An 18,530-nucleotide genomic window follows, 5' to 3' on the forward strand; every position below is an offset into this window, starting at 1 on the left:
TAGTCAAATACATGGTTCTCAGGATCATTATTGGATCTGGCATATCGGCTGGACTAGATCAAGATTAGCAGTTTCCAATCCAACAGATGCCTATGAAATAAGTTAAGATTTACCTTAAGCCCTTGGATACATATTAACACATGCATAGGAGAAAAAAGAATTGCATTATGTCATACTTAATCGTCCAATTAAGGTTTAATTACACCTTTTCCATTCATCAATGCAAATTATTGGTTGTTAGAAAATTCACCTCTCCTAGCTGCCATGGCTCGAGAATTGTGAGATCTTGCGAGATATCTCAGTTTCTTGAAAAACCAAGACGAGATTAGGTGCAAGTCCTATGAAATAGTAAATATCGACCGAGATCTTGGTTCAATCTTGAACCAACCAGCAACCACTGTTATAAATATCCTCCGACTCGATCAAGTCAAGATATCACTAATTCACTACTCAATCTCGGCAAAATCTTGGTCCTCTTGCCCTCTTCCTTGCTGGAAAACCTGGTTTTGCCCCATTTTTTGCCAAAGTTTTGGCTGGAACACCCAGTAGACTTCATCAACAACACTTCTACAATATCTATAACAAAGATTGAAAGGTTTTCAACCAAATCTTCAAAAAAGGTGAGATTTCATCCCATATTTTGAATTTTTTTTTTTTTTTTTTTTTTTTTTTTAGAACTGTGTTTTACACTGGTGCTTTTGTCCTGTACTCTTGTGGCGTACCTTATAACTACGCTGACATTTTCATGTGATTTTGAACTTACTGATTTAAACATTGATATGAACATGAACATGACTGATGTACAATATACCATAGTTAAGTAAATGGTGTATGTTTTATGTTTTATAAGTTCGCATCTTAACTTCTTCAGCACAGTGGTTTAAACTTGGGGTCAAAATGGAACTTACACATACAATTGGTTTTTCATCAATCTTGGCATTTTCGCCCACTGAGATGGCCAGGTAGCCACCAAAATCGAGTTCTCGAACCATGGTGGCTGCAAAGTTCAAGAATAAAGGTAATCATGTTACATCGTCCCCCAGTCCATTATCTGTTGGACACTAAACCTCACAAGGACAAAAACCTTCACCACGCTACAGGATGTCATGGTCTCTTGGGGCTTCTAACAAAAAAGAGTGTCAATCATGGAAGATAACGGGGTCTTTTCCATTTCTTTGGGTAGATGCCGGAGAGGGCAACCAAAAGAATCGATAATATAGTAAAAATCTTTACTAGCAGACCAATAATTTTGAATAGCTTTTCTTCTTTTGACAAAGATCACAACATATCAATAGCAGATATCCATCAGCCAAGCTCTGCAATGTACCAGCAACCCTATAACTCTGCATTCTTTTTCTCTGTACTAAAAAATTTCACATTCACATCATGATATATTGATCTCCATCTGCTAAATCAGCTAAAAATGCTCACTAATTATTAATTCACAGATCAAACCACAATCCAAGGGTGGATAAGCATTGCCAGCCAATTACCAACTACAACTAGGAACTCTATTTCTTTATCCTCCCCTCAAAGAATCACTCATTGCCCCCGTCCCAAATACCAGATATGAACACACAAGGTATCAGTCACCATAAAATTCTATCCTCCAGATTCAATTACCAACAGACCATGCAATAAAATACTCCCACTTAGCAGGCTACACTCCTAGGAAGGCAAAACTTGAATCCTCATAGAAGAGATGCAGAGTATATTAACATTCTTAATATAAGGTGAAAATATAAGACCTGGAGTCTCTTCCCCCTCAAGTAACTCATATCCACTCGCTAACTCTCAGCACCTCTAAAGAATTCTAATCCCATGTTAAGAGCCTATATATCTAAGAAATTTTTTTTGATATTGCTCAATTAATGTTTGAGATGGTTGGACCAAGTCGATCCCTTGATCAAGAACAACAGAAGATGTGCTTAAGACTTAACATAGAAAATAAAAATAGAATATATTATGATACCTTCTCATAGTCAGAAAATGTTGCAGAATTCTCGTTAGTTTCTGCAGGAATTGCATCTTTGCAGGGACGAGAAAATTTCCACGCACACTGTTCCCAAATGCGTCCACTCCATTTGCTTAGAAGCTGAATACCTTCAACAACCATATCATACATATTTCCCTTCACTTCCTTGCACCACTCAACATCTACACCATCTGTTGATTTCAGTGATATAATCTGCACAAAAAGGATAAACAAAAAGGCCACACTTAAAACAAAATTGAGCAGTGACCCACTTTTAAACTTACCAGGAAAGGAGAGAGTAGGTGGAGTGGGTGATATACCCAGACCACGAGGCGCCCACCACTATGGATTCTGGCAAGGGCTCATAATGTAGGCAACTTATCCCATGTATATGATGCCATTATTCATCTAAATTCATGGCTTGCAATTTCAGGTTAGGTAGAGGTTGAAATGGGGATGCTATCCGAAGTTTTGAGCTTGTTAATAATCTTTCAGTACATCAAAATGAAACTTTATATATAAATCAGAAAGATTCTCTATGGTATTTAAAGCAGGGTAATTTGCATCTTTTGAAAAGTACCTGATTCATGGATGAAGCAAAACGAACAGCAAAATCATCATGCTCAGCACGTATAGCTCCGATGTGAGTGACAATAAAATAATGTCTCTGATAAGTAAACATGTCAAGGTCTTCAATATTATGGGTTCTTCAAGATACAAACCAATATATTCCAGCCACAGAATACACAATAGTATAGAGCTAAGTGGACCACTTGCCATTACCTAGTACGATGACATACGATACACAGTAATAAGGACTCAGAAACCCAAAACTCATTTCCATCAGAATTACCATGTAGCAATATCTAGAGCATTAGAATCAGACAGGAGTACCGAATAGGTACAAAGTCAACTTCCACATACAAAGAAAGAAGAATCTTCCAGCATCATATTATGCTACAAGTGTATTTTCGTTATTCCATGCTACCGATGTCACCTGTCTCATAACAGGACCCAAAACATTAAACGCACCTAACTGTGACCCTGTGCAAGCAAGGGCAAGGCTGCATACATTATGACCCTTCCCAACCCCGTTGTGGTGGGAGCCTTATGCACTGGATACGCCCTTCTATTTGTGCCCCTATACGACTGCACTTCAAAATCTCACCACCAAGCACCGTATAAAAAATTCAATCAACTTAAGATAAGGACTTCAGAAGATACAGCTACAATCAAGTAGTGGATCAAAACTTGCTATCTCCATTTTAACCTTTTTTCAATACAAAGAAAGCACACTTAGTCACACTTTTGAGATCATCAAGACCCAAAAAATCATTAAACTTCATATTTTAATTTGTTTGTTAGTATGAGCATGCAAAGTGGGGTTACCTTCACTGTGAACATTAAAACTTAATCAGGGGTATCTTCCTTCTTTTTTGCATGCAAATTTCTTTTTCCTACAAGTCCATCCCCTTGTTGCAAATTTCCTTTTCTCATAACTCTATTCCCTATCCGATTTCAAATAGAGACTATTTGTAGCAATATTTATCGTACACTATTCAATATCAATAGGAATATATACCCTAATAAATCAACAATAAGGCACAGTCTGGAGAAACCTTAAACTTTGCTTGGCCACCCAATCCTTGCTTACCACCATGCATATCCCGGTTCCCCAACCTGCATCCTGTGATGGGATGGTTTCGAGGACACCAATCACCTTTTCAGCTGCCCCTTTTCTGCCACCATTTGGAAATAGATTTAAGCTCTGTTCGGCATCAGAGTGGAAGAACCTTTAACATTGATAGGGAGTGGCATTGGTCAAGTAGGGGCCTATTCAGGCTGTTCCATTTGTGACACTGCAGGTAAGCTTGTGTTTAGGGCTGATATTTCTCACACTTCAATGGAAAAGAATCTCCAAAGATGGACCTGCCAAATCTCATTCCTTTGATTTGACTTGGTAAACCAACTCCCCTGATTTTAGCACTAAATAGATTGATGATAACTCAAGGAACAGGCACACTGTTGTTACCCGAGGTTTTAGAAATCCCCCCCCTCCTTCTTTATAGCCCAGTTAAACAGACTGCCAAGTGGGAGTCTATTTTTCCAAACCCCTCCCCCAACTTTTTCCTGTGTGTCCTCTCTTCCTGCCCCCTTTTCCCTTCCACTCTTCAGGGCTTTGGTATAAATTATTTAATTCACCAAAAAAAAAAAAAAGGTAACAAAACCAGAGAATGTACCAGAAATGCATCTGATCAACAACATGAGAAGCTAAAGGATATTCTTGTGTCTCACGAGCTGGGAGTTCATGCGGTGCTGGGAGAGTGAGAAGACGAGTTTGGCTTGAGAACTTTTGGAAGTACATAGACAGTTCTTTCAACATTGCTGCAGGCGAAAGATGAAGATCTGGGAATGCAGGAATAACAGGATCATTCTGCAAAATTGATAGAAAAAATGAACCAGACAAACCATTGACCAACAAGTATTGGAATTCAATGAGGCTAACAAAGAACATACCTTGAATATGTTGATAAGCCGATTGAGTTTTACCCTTTTATATAATGATTCACCATCTTTATCTGATGTTGTTGCAAGAACAACAAGAACAGGCAAGACACGTAGGAGAAGATGGCGTTCTGGAAACAGAAGTGCAAAATCCAACTCCAGAGACTCAACACAAAATACTATAAGGACTTGAAGAATGTCTTCTACACTATCTCTGAGTTAAGGACCAGAAGATGGATAACAAACTTAATAGAGTCCAGTCTACAACAATGTACAAAGTCCACTGTATTCATTTTCCACTCTGGCCTGTTATGTAAAGAATGTAACAGAAGTCTATAATATATGCTGAGAAATGTCAAACCAAATTGCATCATCCATGACGAATGCTTCAAATACTTATACTTCAAAGGAAATATAACTGTATACACAAAGGATACTTATTCACACGGAACATCTCAACATGCAAGTTCAATAAAATAGCCCATCTGGTGCTTAAGAAAATCTGCCAACGAAAAAGGCATGATGCTGGTGAGAACAAAACTGGAAAAGCTATAAGCATCCACTATAGTTTTGGACTTTCACTCCCAATAATTAAAAAGAACATTCAAACCTCAAAGTCACAACCTGCAAATCATCCAACTCCTCCCTCATTGAATCGGTATCCTGCCACTGAACACTGACTTGAGTAAAAGTCCTGGAAAATTGACAAGTGGTTGAAGACATAAATGATAATGAAGCACAAGATACTCAAGCTGCTAAACGAGTCATTACTTTTGGTGTTTGATGCAAAAGATTTTCTAGTACCACAACCAGTATTCAAAGCATCTTCCTGCTAAGCTGATTAAGCAACTAAAGGACAGCATCAAAGGGAGAAATCATACAGCAGTTGTCTAAATGTTTCATTGCGATTATGGTGGACAGTTTCCAAGGAAGGGGGGGCAAAGAAATACAAGTTCACATTTGGAATAGCACAGTAATTCTCTAAGATGTTGATGAATGATTTCAGGAAATCCTGACTTGTGCCTGAAGGACACAGCAAGAGCTTTATTTATACTAATAACCTTCCAAAAAAATAACAAATCAAATCTTCCCAATTGGGGAATATTACAAGAGAGAATAAAAGAACCTAAATGATCCTTACAAATCTATCCTCAATATGGAAAGTAAATCAACTACTAAATCTTCCTTATAACACTCCCCCTCAAGCTGGAGCACAAATATTTATCATGCCCAACTTGTTAATGATATTACTGAAAATCTTGGTACTCAAGCTCTTTGTAAGCAAATTAACCCACTGATTGTCTGAGGTAACAAAGGTGATACAAATCAGTCCAGCCTCAATCTTCTCTTTGATAAAATGTCCGTCAATTTCCACATGCTTGGTCCTTTCATGTTGTACTGGATTGTGAGCCATGCTAATTGCTGACTTACAATCCAAACACAGCTATATGGGGATACTCCAAATCTAACGCAATCTCCTAAAGCCGCCCTTTTACCCATAGTACCTCAACAATGCCTTAAGCAACTGCCCTAATTCAGCTTCGACACAAGACCACACAACCACAGCCTGTTTTTCGCTTCTCCAAGCAACCAATTTACCTCCTACATACATACAATGCCAGATGTAGATCTCTATAATCCTGCCCAATCTACATCTGTATACGCCTCAATCTTCAAGTGTCCATGAGCTGAAATTAAAATTCCTTTTCTCGAAGTGGCCTTCAAGTACCTTAAGATACAATACACTACATTCATGTGTGATGAATAGGGATCATGCATACTGGCTAATAACACTGACCGCAAATGTGATGTCTAGTCTGGTATGAGATAGATAGATCAATTTCCCCACCATCTTTTGATAGCTCATCTTGTCAACCGGTTCTCCTTTTACCTTCAAGAGTAGGTTAGGCTCAATAGGAGTTTTAGCAAGCTTACATCCTAACATCCCAATTTCCTCTAGTAGATCCGAAGTATACTCCCTCTAAAAGAGAGACATACCATTGGCCGAATATGCCAACTCCAACCATAGGAAATATCTGAGTTTTTTCATATCTTTAATCTCAAATTCAGTTCCCAAAAAGATCTTCAAATATGAAATTTCATCCTCAATGTTGCCAGTGATCACGATACCATCCACATAAACGAGGAGTATAGTGGTGTGGGCAGTGGGAACCATCTCAATTAATAACAGTGTAGCTCTGCATTACTATGCTTGTAGCCATTAGAAATCATAGCTCTATGGAACCTCCCAAATCATGCTCTCGGAGATTGCTTCAGCCCATATAATGCCACCTTCAACTTGCACACTTTCCCATGAGCCTCAATAGTAGAATACCTAGGTGGCATATCTATACACACCTTCTCCTAAAGTTCTCTATGTACGAAAGCATTTTTCACATCTAACTGTTGGAGGCACAACCATTTATTCACTACACATGAAAGGACAGCCCGAAGTGTGTTCATCTTGGCAACTGCTGAAAATGTCTGGTAGTCGATCCCATATATGATGTAACCCCGAAATTTAGGGTTAGATTTTCAGGATCTTCTAAAGGAACCAGCACTACATTAGAGCTTTTAGGGTAAACTAGGGTTTCTTGAGGTTTTGGCTAGGGTTTCAAAGGGGGATAGGCTGCTGGTTCTGTAGGTTTTAGGTGCTGTTAATGATAATCTGTAGGCTAGGACAGAATTGGAAAAGGTGGGAGAGAGTTTGGTAGGTTTTAGAAAATTCTGGAAAATTCAAAATTCTGCAACTTCTCTGTGAGAAAGATGAAGTGCAGAAATTTTCCAACTCCAAAACTAGGGCTGTTATGGTGAAACTGAGATTAGATCTTTGTTCAGCAGGTGTGGCGATCCAGTAGAGGGTATAATGGTGCGTTTTGGGGCTGAAATGAGGGAGTCTTAGGTGGGGTGGGATCTGAAAACGTGGGAAGAAGAAGGAGATGGGGAATGGCTTCTAGGGTTTGGGATAGGGGCTGAAACTTACTTGTATGTTGAGAATGGAAGGCTGAGAATATTGCTCAATTGCTGGAAGTAGAAGAAGAACTTGAAAATTGCAAAAACAAAGCTCAAACCCAGCCGCAAGTCACCCTTTTAGGGATCCCATGACTATACCAAGTCATTCTTCAAACTCAATCCATTCATTAATCCTCAAATCCGAGAATTACAATGCAGAAAGAGGCTATTTATAGCCTAAAATCAAAGACTTTGACTCAAAATGGGATCTCCTTACAGATGAGATCCAATTACAACTCAAACTAGACTCTATCAACATTTAAAAAAAGAATTAAATTACTACGAGATTCCAGCCCTTATATTGGAATCTCTTACAGACATTTATATGTGACTCAACAAACAACTTCTAAACGAAATTAAGACTTAACTAAAATAGAACCAGGGTAAAACATATCTCCGAAAATTGGCAAAATTTTGCGAATTTTCGGTAACTTCGGCGATGAGTGATATAAAAAGAGGTCGAAATCGAACTTGTCTTGAAGTGCCGATTTTCCGGCGAAACAGCGAAAATTGCTGAAATCGGGCGACTTTTGGAGAGTAGAGGAAGAATTACAGGAACATCTGAGGGTTTCGAGTGAACTACAACTCTGCCACCAACCTTGCCTTGTACCTTTCCAAGGTCCCAACTACCTTGTGCTTGATTACAAACACTCATTTGCACCAAACAGTCCACTTTCCTGGAGACAAAGATACCAATTCCCACGTCTTTTTTTAATTTCCAAGGCTCACATTTCCTCATCCATTACTTCCTTCCAGTTTGAGTGAGATAATGCTTTCTACCATGTGTTAGAAACAAAAGTAGAGGACAAAGAGGAAAGAAAGCCTTGAAACTCTGGGGATAGGGACTCATATGAAACATAATTAGAGATAGGACGCTTGGTGCAAGTCTGTAGCTGCTTTATTAATGCAGTTGGTAAGCCCAAAGTAGAATTAGAAGAAGGGTTAGAAATAGACTCACCTGGAGAAATTGGTACTTCAAGACTAGGAGCTGAAGCTTCCAACTAGCTTGGCACAGAAGGGGCTTCTCGTGGCTTTCTCTAATAAGTCTTTACACATCCTCCACCAATTGTTCCTATCCGGTCACCCTATTCTCCAAAGAAAGATTATCACTAGGAATCTCAGGAGAAATATCGAAAGGAGGAATCAAAACCCGAACTTCTTCATTAAGACTCTACCCCTGAAGAGGTGTAGGGGCAAAGAAAGGAACTTGTTCCTGGAACACAACATTCATAAAGACAAATAAATGAAGGGAACCAGGATGATAACACTTATAACCTTTGGACGCAGTAGGATGACCCAAGAAAATGTATCGTAACCCATGTGAATCCAACTTACCATGACCATGGTGGTTCCGAACAAAGGCAACTGAACCAAAAACCTTAGGTGGAACAGTAAAGGATGTTGTCCCTAAAAGAACTTCAAGGGGGCAACGTTAATCCAAAACTTAGGAAGGCATACGATTAATCAAATAAGCAACAATAAGGACTACATGACCCCAAAACCAAGAAGGCACATGTATAGTATACATTAGGGAACATGCTACCTCGAGAAGATGTCATTCTTGCATTCGGCAATCTCATTTTGAGGTGGGGGGTTAAGTATATGATGCCATGGTCAACTAGGTAAGATGGGAATGCACCACACCACCACCCAAGTACTCAGTCCCATTAATTGTACAAAGAATTTTGACTGTGGCCCCAAATTGTGTGTCCACCATATTATGGAAATTTAGGAAGCACATGAAAACATCGCATTTCTAGTGAAGTAGAACCACGTATCCTAGTGCAACAATCAATGAATGTAACAAAACATCTATGATGATAAATAGAGACAATACGAGAAGGAACCCATACATTAGAGCGAATAACGGAAAAAGGACACTACTATAATTTATCTAAAATTGGGTAAGCATGTCTAGTCTATTTAACTTAAAAAAAAAAGCCTCACAACAAAAAGTCATTTAAATTACATCTTTTAACTAGATCAGGAAACAACTTAGACACAATTGGTAAGGGAATGTGGCCAAGACGATGACGTTACTGCAATAAGGTAAAAAGTGCTAGAGAAGTGGAACTAGAGGTTGTACAAAAAGTTGATGGAGACCCATCTAACAAGTAAAGCCCCCCTTTCTGTCTACCACTGCCAATCATACGCCCCATTTCCAGATCCTGAAACACATAATGAGAAAGGAAAAAAGATATCAATTCAAGCCATGAGCAAGGCTACTAATAGACAAAAGGTTAACCAAAAACTTAGGAACATGCAAAACAAAAGATAGAGTAAGAGAAGGTGAACAGATAATAAATCCCTTCCCAAAGATAGGAGAAAGAGACCCATGAGTCGTGCGAACAATCTGAGTCAAAGGGACAAAGGAATAAGTATGAAATAAGGAAGATAAACCAGTCATATGGTTAGTTGCCCCAGAGTCAATTATCCAGGAGGGATAAGTCGAATTGACATTGTGACAACCGAAAATGCCTATGGAAGACTGTGGATCAATTAGGGGGAACAATAACAGAGGCTACACTCACACTGGAAGTCAATGCCCAAGAGGATATGCGAAGTCTGGACATTAAATGGCAAAGATGCTCAAGCTAATCAAAGGAAAGAGGTGCTGGAGTACTCGGGGTGTCAAAATTTGCTTGATGTGCAAATGCTTGATTTCCTCCTCTTTCTGCATTTCTATCTCCTCCACAGGAATTTGTGGGACTGCCAAGTAACTTCCAACACTTTTCCATTGTATGACACTCTTTTCCATAGTACTTACACTTCATTGGGGCGCGAGAATCACCAATAATAGACTTATTGTTGCCACTTTCCAAAACCAGCCACCAATGTAGACCTGTCAGAGTATGAATATGTACCATTGTTGTCCGACGACTATCCTCAATTTCAACCATCGCATAGGCTTGCTCCAAAGAAGGAAAAGGTTCCCGTGAAAGAATATGTGCACGGATCTGATCATACTCAATATTCAGCCCTACTAGAAAAATCATACACTCTGAGCTTGTCTTGCCACTTCTGATAAGCAGCAACATCCACGACATAGGTGGAGTAAAACAGCCATAGAAGTTAAAAAATTGATAATAGCCTCAAAGAGTTTTGTAGTACTGAGACAAAGTAAGCTCTTTTTGTTGCAACTGATGAATCTTCCTTCAAACCTCAAAGCATTGTGCATCATTCTCAACCTTGGAATAAGTCTCTTTGGCAACCTTCCATGTTGTAGCAGCATCAAGAAGGAGAAGGTAACTCTGCAATACGTGGCTCAATGGAATTAAGGATAAATCCCATAACCAAGCACTCATCTATCTCCCACTTATCTTGAGCCGCACCAGAAAAAGAAGGCTTGATAGAGCTTCCATGTTAATCCAATCAAACCATGAGCAGCAACCGCAAGAGAAACAGAACGAGACCAGCAAAGATAATTGGTCCCCTTTAGCTTAAAAGTGGTCATTTGAAAGGGAGAGAAATCGTGATCCCAAGAAATAGAAGAAACAAGAGGATCATGCATGCCAGATGCACCAAAAGAGGCGGAGACTGTATTGGCCATCGTAGGAACATAAAAAGGATTGTGTACAAGAAAAAAAGAGATTGGGTACGAGAATAGTGCTCACTACCACAGACAAGGCATGAAAAGATGAATTTTTTAAAAGAAAAGCATTCAAAACATAGGGAGGTAAGGGGCGATGGCCTTAGAAGCACTCATAAGGGGAGGCGATTGGTCCAGGAGGTCTAGGTGATAGGCCTAGATTGTAAGGTTCTTGTGACCCCTCTAGGACCTACTGCAGGTCTGAAAAGGGTGAGTTAGAAGAGGCAGTAGGTAGCGGAGCTAGGAGAGGGTGTTACAACACCCCTAGGAGGATTGAAACCGAGTAGGCAATGCTCCTAAGGGAGATTGCAGGCCAAAGAGGGATCAAGAGTCTGCAGCAATGGCCCTAGGAAAATCATAGGTTAGAGGCAATAGTCTTAGGAGGTATCACAAGGTTAGGGAGGTGGTAGGAGTCCTTGCAATGGGGTTTGTGGCTGTCGCTGGGCTGAGGGTGGTGGTGTGATGCACTTAAGAGGGTTATAGGTGCTGGTGGAAGGTGATGCTAGGTGATGGAATTGCCTACAATGGGAAGGAAAGAGGGAAACAGCACTACAGCAGTGGCAGTGAGTGTTGGTGCTTCTTCTCAAATCAGGTTTAGCTCTGATTACCATGTTGAATGATTTGAGGAAATCCTGACTTGTATCTGAAGGATTTATACTAATAACCTTCAAAAAAAAAGAACAAATGAAATATTCCCAATGTGGGAATATTACAAAAGAGAATAACATATCTTAAAAGATCCTAACAAACCTACCCTCAATATGGAATGTAAATCTACTACTAAATCTGCCTAACACCAAAATTAACAAAGCTTCTGGGCATAAAGAGGCTTAATTTTAACTGCAGAAAGCTCTGCAGCCTTCCAGACTGGTGGCTGAATGTCTGAGAAAATAACGGAGGAGGTAAATACATTCTTTCTCATGTAAATATTCCCTGCACATGTGGGGGTTCCCCCAACCCCCAAAAAAAAATTTAAAATTAAAATTAAAAAAATATTCAATCTGCTTAATACACACAAGTTTGAATCTTCATTTCAACCAAAACAAGTTTTTTTCCTTTTCTCTCTTATTGGATTACATGATTGGTACATATACACAAACAATAATCAATTACATATAGCAAAAAATAATGTTTATTATGACTGGATTACAGCTGGGTGAACCCAAAGTCCAGGGAGATTTGACCAAAGAAAAAGTCTAGCAGGAGCCCACAAAGTTTAGTGATCTAATGAACTAAAGGATCTAATTCAAAAGAATGCAGATGGTCAAGTTTATTCCAGGATGTACTCAGGTTTTCTTTCTGTATGGAATACTAGTTAGGAAAGAATGCCTTCCTTGGTTGGAACCCCTCCCCCAATTTGTGTTAGAGGGTTGCATATTATATTTCTCATCTTCTATAACACAACACTTTACCTATCCCCCTAACCCCCCCCCCCCCAAAATATATAAAAAAATATATATATATATATATATAGCTAAAGTAAGGTTATTATTCATCAGGAGTATTACAAACATTCTCACTCACAATTCTACAAGAAAAATAACCATGAAGGAACTTAAAAGTTTCATCTAAGTGAGAATACAAATTATTGCAAGCAAGGTTTAAAGTATCGGTATCGAGTATCGTATTGGTTAGGTGATTTTAAGAGACGTATCATCCCGTATCAAGTATTGTATCGCTCTGGCTAATATATTTTAGCATATTTCAATAGAGAGACGTATCAAGATATATCATACCGCTTGGGTCAAATATGGATACGTATCGGCTAGTATCGTATGGTATCGTGGGATACTTTAAACCTTGATTGCAAGGGTTTATAATAAGAGGTCTCAATAATTATCATACAACTATTATAAAAGCATGAACTCTTGAAACATGGCTACATTTCCTTTACCTAAAAGACCCTTGTTCATTGAAATTATTAGACCCTTCAGTCATTTAAAAAGGTGTTCTAAACTGTAAATTATCATATTAAATTTTCAATAATATTAATATTATTTAGATTTTGATTCATTAAGTGATATTATTACTTGACCTTCAATCTTCCTTGGAAGATTTAATAAATAATGCAATGATCTTGGAGTTCCCATACTTATCTCCCCTTAAACTTCTCTACAAAATCAAATGAATCTTAAATTTCCAAGTCTGTCCAAATTCCTTTAATTTTCACTTCTTATGTCCCTTAAAGTTTCTCTATAAATTTCCTTACTTCCCAAATTACCCTCAGTCATTGATTAAGATGACATCATTAATTATGTCTAGAATTGTAAATTCCTATTTTAAAATTTGCAATAATATTAATATTAATTATAGTCTCATTTTACTAAGTGATATTATTAATTGACCTTCAATCTTCCTTGGAAAAAGTAATAAATAAAAAATAATAAAAAGGATGCCGACATGTGCATTTGCATGTGTAGGTTTACTAGTATAAAGAAAATTAGCAACACAATCAAGTTATAAGTCATAACAAAATCAAAATAAAGAATCTGAGGCCATGTCCAAGCAATCAACTCTCCACGTTAAAGCCTACCAGAAAGAATAGAAGCTTCTATATAATGTCCTCCTAAGATTCAGACTTTTTGAGAGAAGAAATTCCCAAAGTCCACTGGTAGCTAAAATAAAGAGCCATAAAAGAATACTATCAACTACAACTATCAAAAAAGGAAATGTTACTCACCTATTAAAAAAATAGAAATATGTCGCATTACAAGACCTTCACAAGGTTAACTACCCATACAAATAAAAGTATGATACACAAGGAAGATGCAATCCATATTACTTTGCCATCATGTAAGGAAAGCCTCAGATTTTTCTTAGTGGCAGGGGGTTTTGCCACCATTATTCTAGCAATCAGCAATACAAGGAAATAACAACACTCCCTCGACCAACCCACATTCCCCACCCACAAAATAAAAAAATCCTGGATTTGATCAAGGCATGGCAACCTAGGTCCTCAACAGCTGCACTAGCTTGAACCTCAAAAGGTAAGTACCATTCTATAAGCTGAAACATAATTAAACTACACATGGTCATCATACCTCTTATACCAAGAAAAATCATTGGGTATGCTTGCTTTTGCATTCTTAAGATGATCCAGTTGTACCAAAATATCAAGCAACCTCAACATGGACCTAAGCAGAATACAGGGGAAAACATAATTCAGATAAACAAATATGCTGGATCCAATAATTCTTGAAATAGACGAGAAAGAGAATCTGGAAAATTATCAAGAGAAAACTATTGCTTTCCTCTACTTAACACTTCAATCAGAATTCTGAAAGATGACCTCTTATACAACAGTGGAAACAGATATAGTAGAGTGCTTTCTAGATGTAACTAGCCATAAGGATAAACGAGGAGTTAAATCACAAACATAAATACAGGAGAAAATTCAAAACAATTTAACAAACTGGGGCTCATCACATGCAAATGGAATATGCTTGATAGATCATTCTTTTTCCACTGAACAACAGATTTCATGCCCCAGAAAAAATAAACACTTGATATTTCAACTCATACAGTCATACCATCTTCCATCCTTTTCTTTTTTCCTCATTAGGTTGAAAAAGAATGCATCAGCATTTTGAAAGCCAAAACTCTATGCGCCTTGGATCATATGCTGAATCAACCAAATCTTAGATTATAAATTGGAGGCTCCCCTTATTAATGCCCTTCTACCTTGGTAGTACTTCATCATCTCAACTTCTAAAACGTCTAACACGGTCAATATCTCACCTCTTCCTTTTCCCAAATTTTAGTTATTTTATAGGTAGCTCTTTCGCCTTCCATTGTACTCAGATTGTTATAAAAATCTTCACGTTTGTTCAAGCTTACTTTTCACATAATCTTCTTAGCTTCATTTCTGGCAATTTCTACCTTGTAGATACTCTACATCCTTAGTCCTTTTGATTGTAACCCACTGTCTGGGCCAGTCTTCAGATTCCTCTCAAATAGAACCAGCAGTACAATCAGGGTTAGATCTCACTATTTCAGGTCCGATCTTAGACAGTTCCTAATGGGCAGCAGCTTCAAGGGTCAAATATACCCTGCACTTTTAGGTCATCTAGGGTTTAAGGATGACTTAGGGTTGAATGGGGAAGTCTCTTTCTTTAGTTGATGTTTTGAATTTTTGTGGCACATTGATGTGTACTTTTAGTAACTTTTCAAAGAACTATTTACAACGTATAAATCAACTGTGACAGCAAAATCTAAAATTCAGATGCCTTCCTTGTTCATCTCTCCAAACCATATCTTCCATATACACCTTTATAACCTCTATAATCTTTCCAAACATGTCCATTTAGATAGCCCCTTGTAATACTTTATTTTATTTGACAAAAAACTTGCACTAATCCATCTATGAGTTCCCGAAATTGTAATTTTCTAGTTCAAATGATTCTACTTGAGGTGCTTAGGCGCTAGTCATATTTACAAATTCTATATCTAACACAAGATTGATGATTGATCCTACTTCGAATCTTCTGAAATCCGCTGCTCCACTCATTCTTTCAATCCTCATCCACCATTAGGCCTACTCCCCCCTCTACCAAAAATTTAAAATCTTCCAACTCTTGAGCTTTTTCTCCCTTCCATCTAGTCTCTGACTCTCTTGAATACAGGATATGTTAATCCTTTTCTCCTTATAACATCTATCAAATCGAAGCTCTTAGCTATTAAAAATCCAATTTGACAGGAAGCTAATCTAAACCCATGTTTTTGGACCAGCTTCTTCACCTGTAGTTGCCCATAGCATAAGAAACCTTTCCTACTTGTCCCTGTGTCTGGGATTCGACACTGTGCAGGTTCTCCCCAGCCAGCTTTTCAGTACACCTAGGTCATGGTGTAGCACATAGCATATTTTTTCAAGAAGAGCCAAAGCATAACGACCATAATATAAGGTGGTAAAATCCACGTAATGGTTTGGCTCGGTTTTTCTTTGCTGCCAGCTGCCAACCTGACACCAACCCTCCATCTTGATCTGGGTTTGGACCAGTAGCAAACACTACAGCAAGGTTGGTTTTCGATAGTTGAAAGTTGAAACCAACATGGATATAAAGCATTATAGTACATTCCTAAAATAAAGATGTGGAAGGTGAACTCAGCAGAATCCTCCTCAATTAAGGATGTAGACCAAAATACTTTTTTCAAGAGATAAAGTGAAATCTACTGCTAAACTAATAGCAGGTGTAAAATTTTGAGCCCATTCTTTAACATGTAAAACCTTAAAAGATGCCTCAAAACTGACCCAGATCAGCATTTAACTAAATCTCATGTAATAAGAAGGAATGACAGCTGAGATGTTAAAAGGAATGACAGCTGAGATGTTACATCCTGCTAACAACATCCTATCTTATACATTTAGCAAAGAGAAAATTTCTTAAGTACATCATAGTTTCTAATCTGGAATATGCAGAACATCTGCCAGGTTAATCCTTTTTCATTGAGTCCATCTGATAATATTTTGTGGAGTAAACCATGAGCACAGTGAAAGCATAAAGAATTGAGGGTTTAACATTACATTTGCACCAAGAACCTAATCAAACTGCATATAAACATTATCAGATATGAGATGTGAATGCAAATAAGTCAACCAGGTTTCATTAACCTAAAAGAAAGGTGATAACAGAAGTAAGGCGCACCAAAGATGAGTTACGGTAGGACCATTTATGCGCCTCTCAGGCCTTGAAAATCGTTGCATATCAGCTGCCAGCTGTAATAGATTGGACATAAGTGAAATTATGCATCTGTTAATATATACAATGGAAGATAGAAGAATATAAACATTCTTGAATTCCATCTTCCCATAAACTCCAAATGTGAGAACTAGGGTGGGTTCAATGAGTCAATAAATGCAAAATGGAATTCCATTCTTGAAAAGGAAAGAAAAGAAGAACAGGCTGAGATAAGGTAATGAAAGTCATGTACTTTAGAAGCAGACGAAGCTTGCCATCTCTGAATTTCACGCAGGCGACTCATCTCCAAATCAAGAACTTGGTAGGTCTCCATGTACAGTTCCGCCTGACTTTGCTTCATTGAATCCGGAAGCTGCACAATCATTTTAAGATCTCATTAACATGAACTATGTACAAGAAAAAAAAAATGAGAAATTTCAAAAGTATGCAGTAGCTAAATCCTCACAACATATTCATAAAAGAAAAAGTCATGGGAATTTTGTAAGAAGCCAGTAGCTCACTAGCTTGTCCTATCATCCTAAGAGCAAATGATGAACTTGCGTAACAATCAACACGAAAGCTAGAAAATTTTCTATGGTAAGGCTTTCCATCAAATGATAATCTTACCATCAGTAAGACCAAAAAGAATAATTTTTTTCTTCTTTTGGGTTTTGATGGGTGGATGGGGACAGCAACAACAGGAAGGACCTTCATTAATAAAGGGGCAAAAAGAAATAGAAAACATCAGAATCCATGAGCAGAGGGTAAAATATTACCACATAAAAAACAACCAGATGCACAACATATCTGATACCTACACAATCAGATAAAGACTAGATTATGTAGAATCCAACATCACCCCAACCTTGAGTAGCTAATCAGCGAAGAGGTTTATCAGGCACAGCCTTCAGGGAGAAAGAGATGTTCACCAAAGATCCACACAATGATGAAATCAAACTGACAACTAGCTGAGTCCTCTTCAAGTACAATTCTGAAGATTCAACATGGAACCAACCAAGGCCAGATGAAGACAATGTAGGCTACGCCATGATTTTGCCACTCACAATAATTAGTCCAAAATATACTAGATTATATTTCCTAACTATCCTAAAAGGGCCCACCAACAACTGTAGCATAAATCTATTGCATCATACCATGAAACTATGGGACCTAGGCACAGAAGGGAACAATTTTGAAAAGTGGGGAGAGAGAAGCTCAGGGGGTTGACAACCTGGGGAGTTTTGGCAATGACCAGGAGGACTTCGTTTCCTCCTCTACAACTCAGGTAGTGGAGGCAGATTATCCAGCAAAAGGGGATTGAGTAGCCTGCTTGGGAGGGTGAAAAAGGGATGCAGAAGGAAGGAAGGAAGGAGAGGGAAGTGGCACATGGGGTGACAGAAACCACAAAGTACCACCCAACTGGAGGTTTGCAAAGAGGGGTTGTCTGGACTGCTCTCTTCTCTGAGGGGTCTGAAGATGCTTTGCAGGAGGGGCTGGGTTGGATTACATTCCTCCGCTGTGCAATGCTGTCAATTTTCTGTGAAATGAATCACTAGGTTAGTGGAAAAAAACAACCTGAATGATTAAATCCACCAAAGTACGATTTTCATTTTAATTTTGTGTGTGTTGTCTGTGTTCATATAAACACTCTCCAGTCCCCCTAGACATGAGTTTTGTATCAGATCACATAAGAAATTTCATTCTCTAAATATAATCTATTGAACACACTTGTCATGACACACACGGCTTACCTTGTACTCCTTTTTTTACATAA

At 38.3% G+C, this 18,530-nt stretch overlaps 1 protein-coding gene across 3 annotated transcripts in view; it reads right to left on the reverse strand.

Annotated features, from left to right (window-relative positions):
• PIR121 (transcription activator) overlaps positions 1-18,530 on the reverse strand; it is a 68,728-nt gene that overhangs the window by 43,356 nt on the left and 6,842 nt on the right. For 2 of the 3 annotated variants that reach the window (XM_089160832.1, XM_089160833.1), the window contains exons 5-13: positions 17,010-17,129; positions 16,724-16,794; positions 14,123-14,215; positions 5,105-5,174; positions 4,918-4,982; positions 4,493-4,688; positions 4,258-4,409; positions 2,556-2,649; positions 1,973-2,188 (exon numbers count right to left, since the gene is read on the reverse strand). In XM_089160832.1, the coding sequence (XP_089016958.1) occupies positions 1,973-2,188; positions 2,556-2,649; positions 4,258-4,409; positions 4,493-4,688; positions 4,918-4,982; positions 5,105-5,174; positions 14,123-14,215; positions 16,724-16,794; positions 17,010-17,129 (1,077 nt within the window). Of the gene's footprint in view, positions 1-1,972; positions 2,189-2,555; positions 2,650-4,257; positions 4,410-4,492; positions 4,689-4,917; positions 4,983-5,104; positions 5,175-8,450; positions 9,625-14,122; positions 14,216-16,723; positions 16,795-17,009; positions 17,130-18,530 lie in introns of those variants that run through there. The other variant, XM_089160834.1, reaches the window with a different exon arrangement.

This window comes from Hakea prostrata, chromosome 7, assembly GCF_041222555.1.
Source record: "Hakea prostrata isolate BN-2017 chromosome 7, UWA_Hpros_2, whole genome shotgun sequence".
NCBI classification, from domain to species: Eukaryota; Viridiplantae; Streptophyta; class Magnoliopsida; order Proteales; family Proteaceae; genus Hakea; species Hakea prostrata.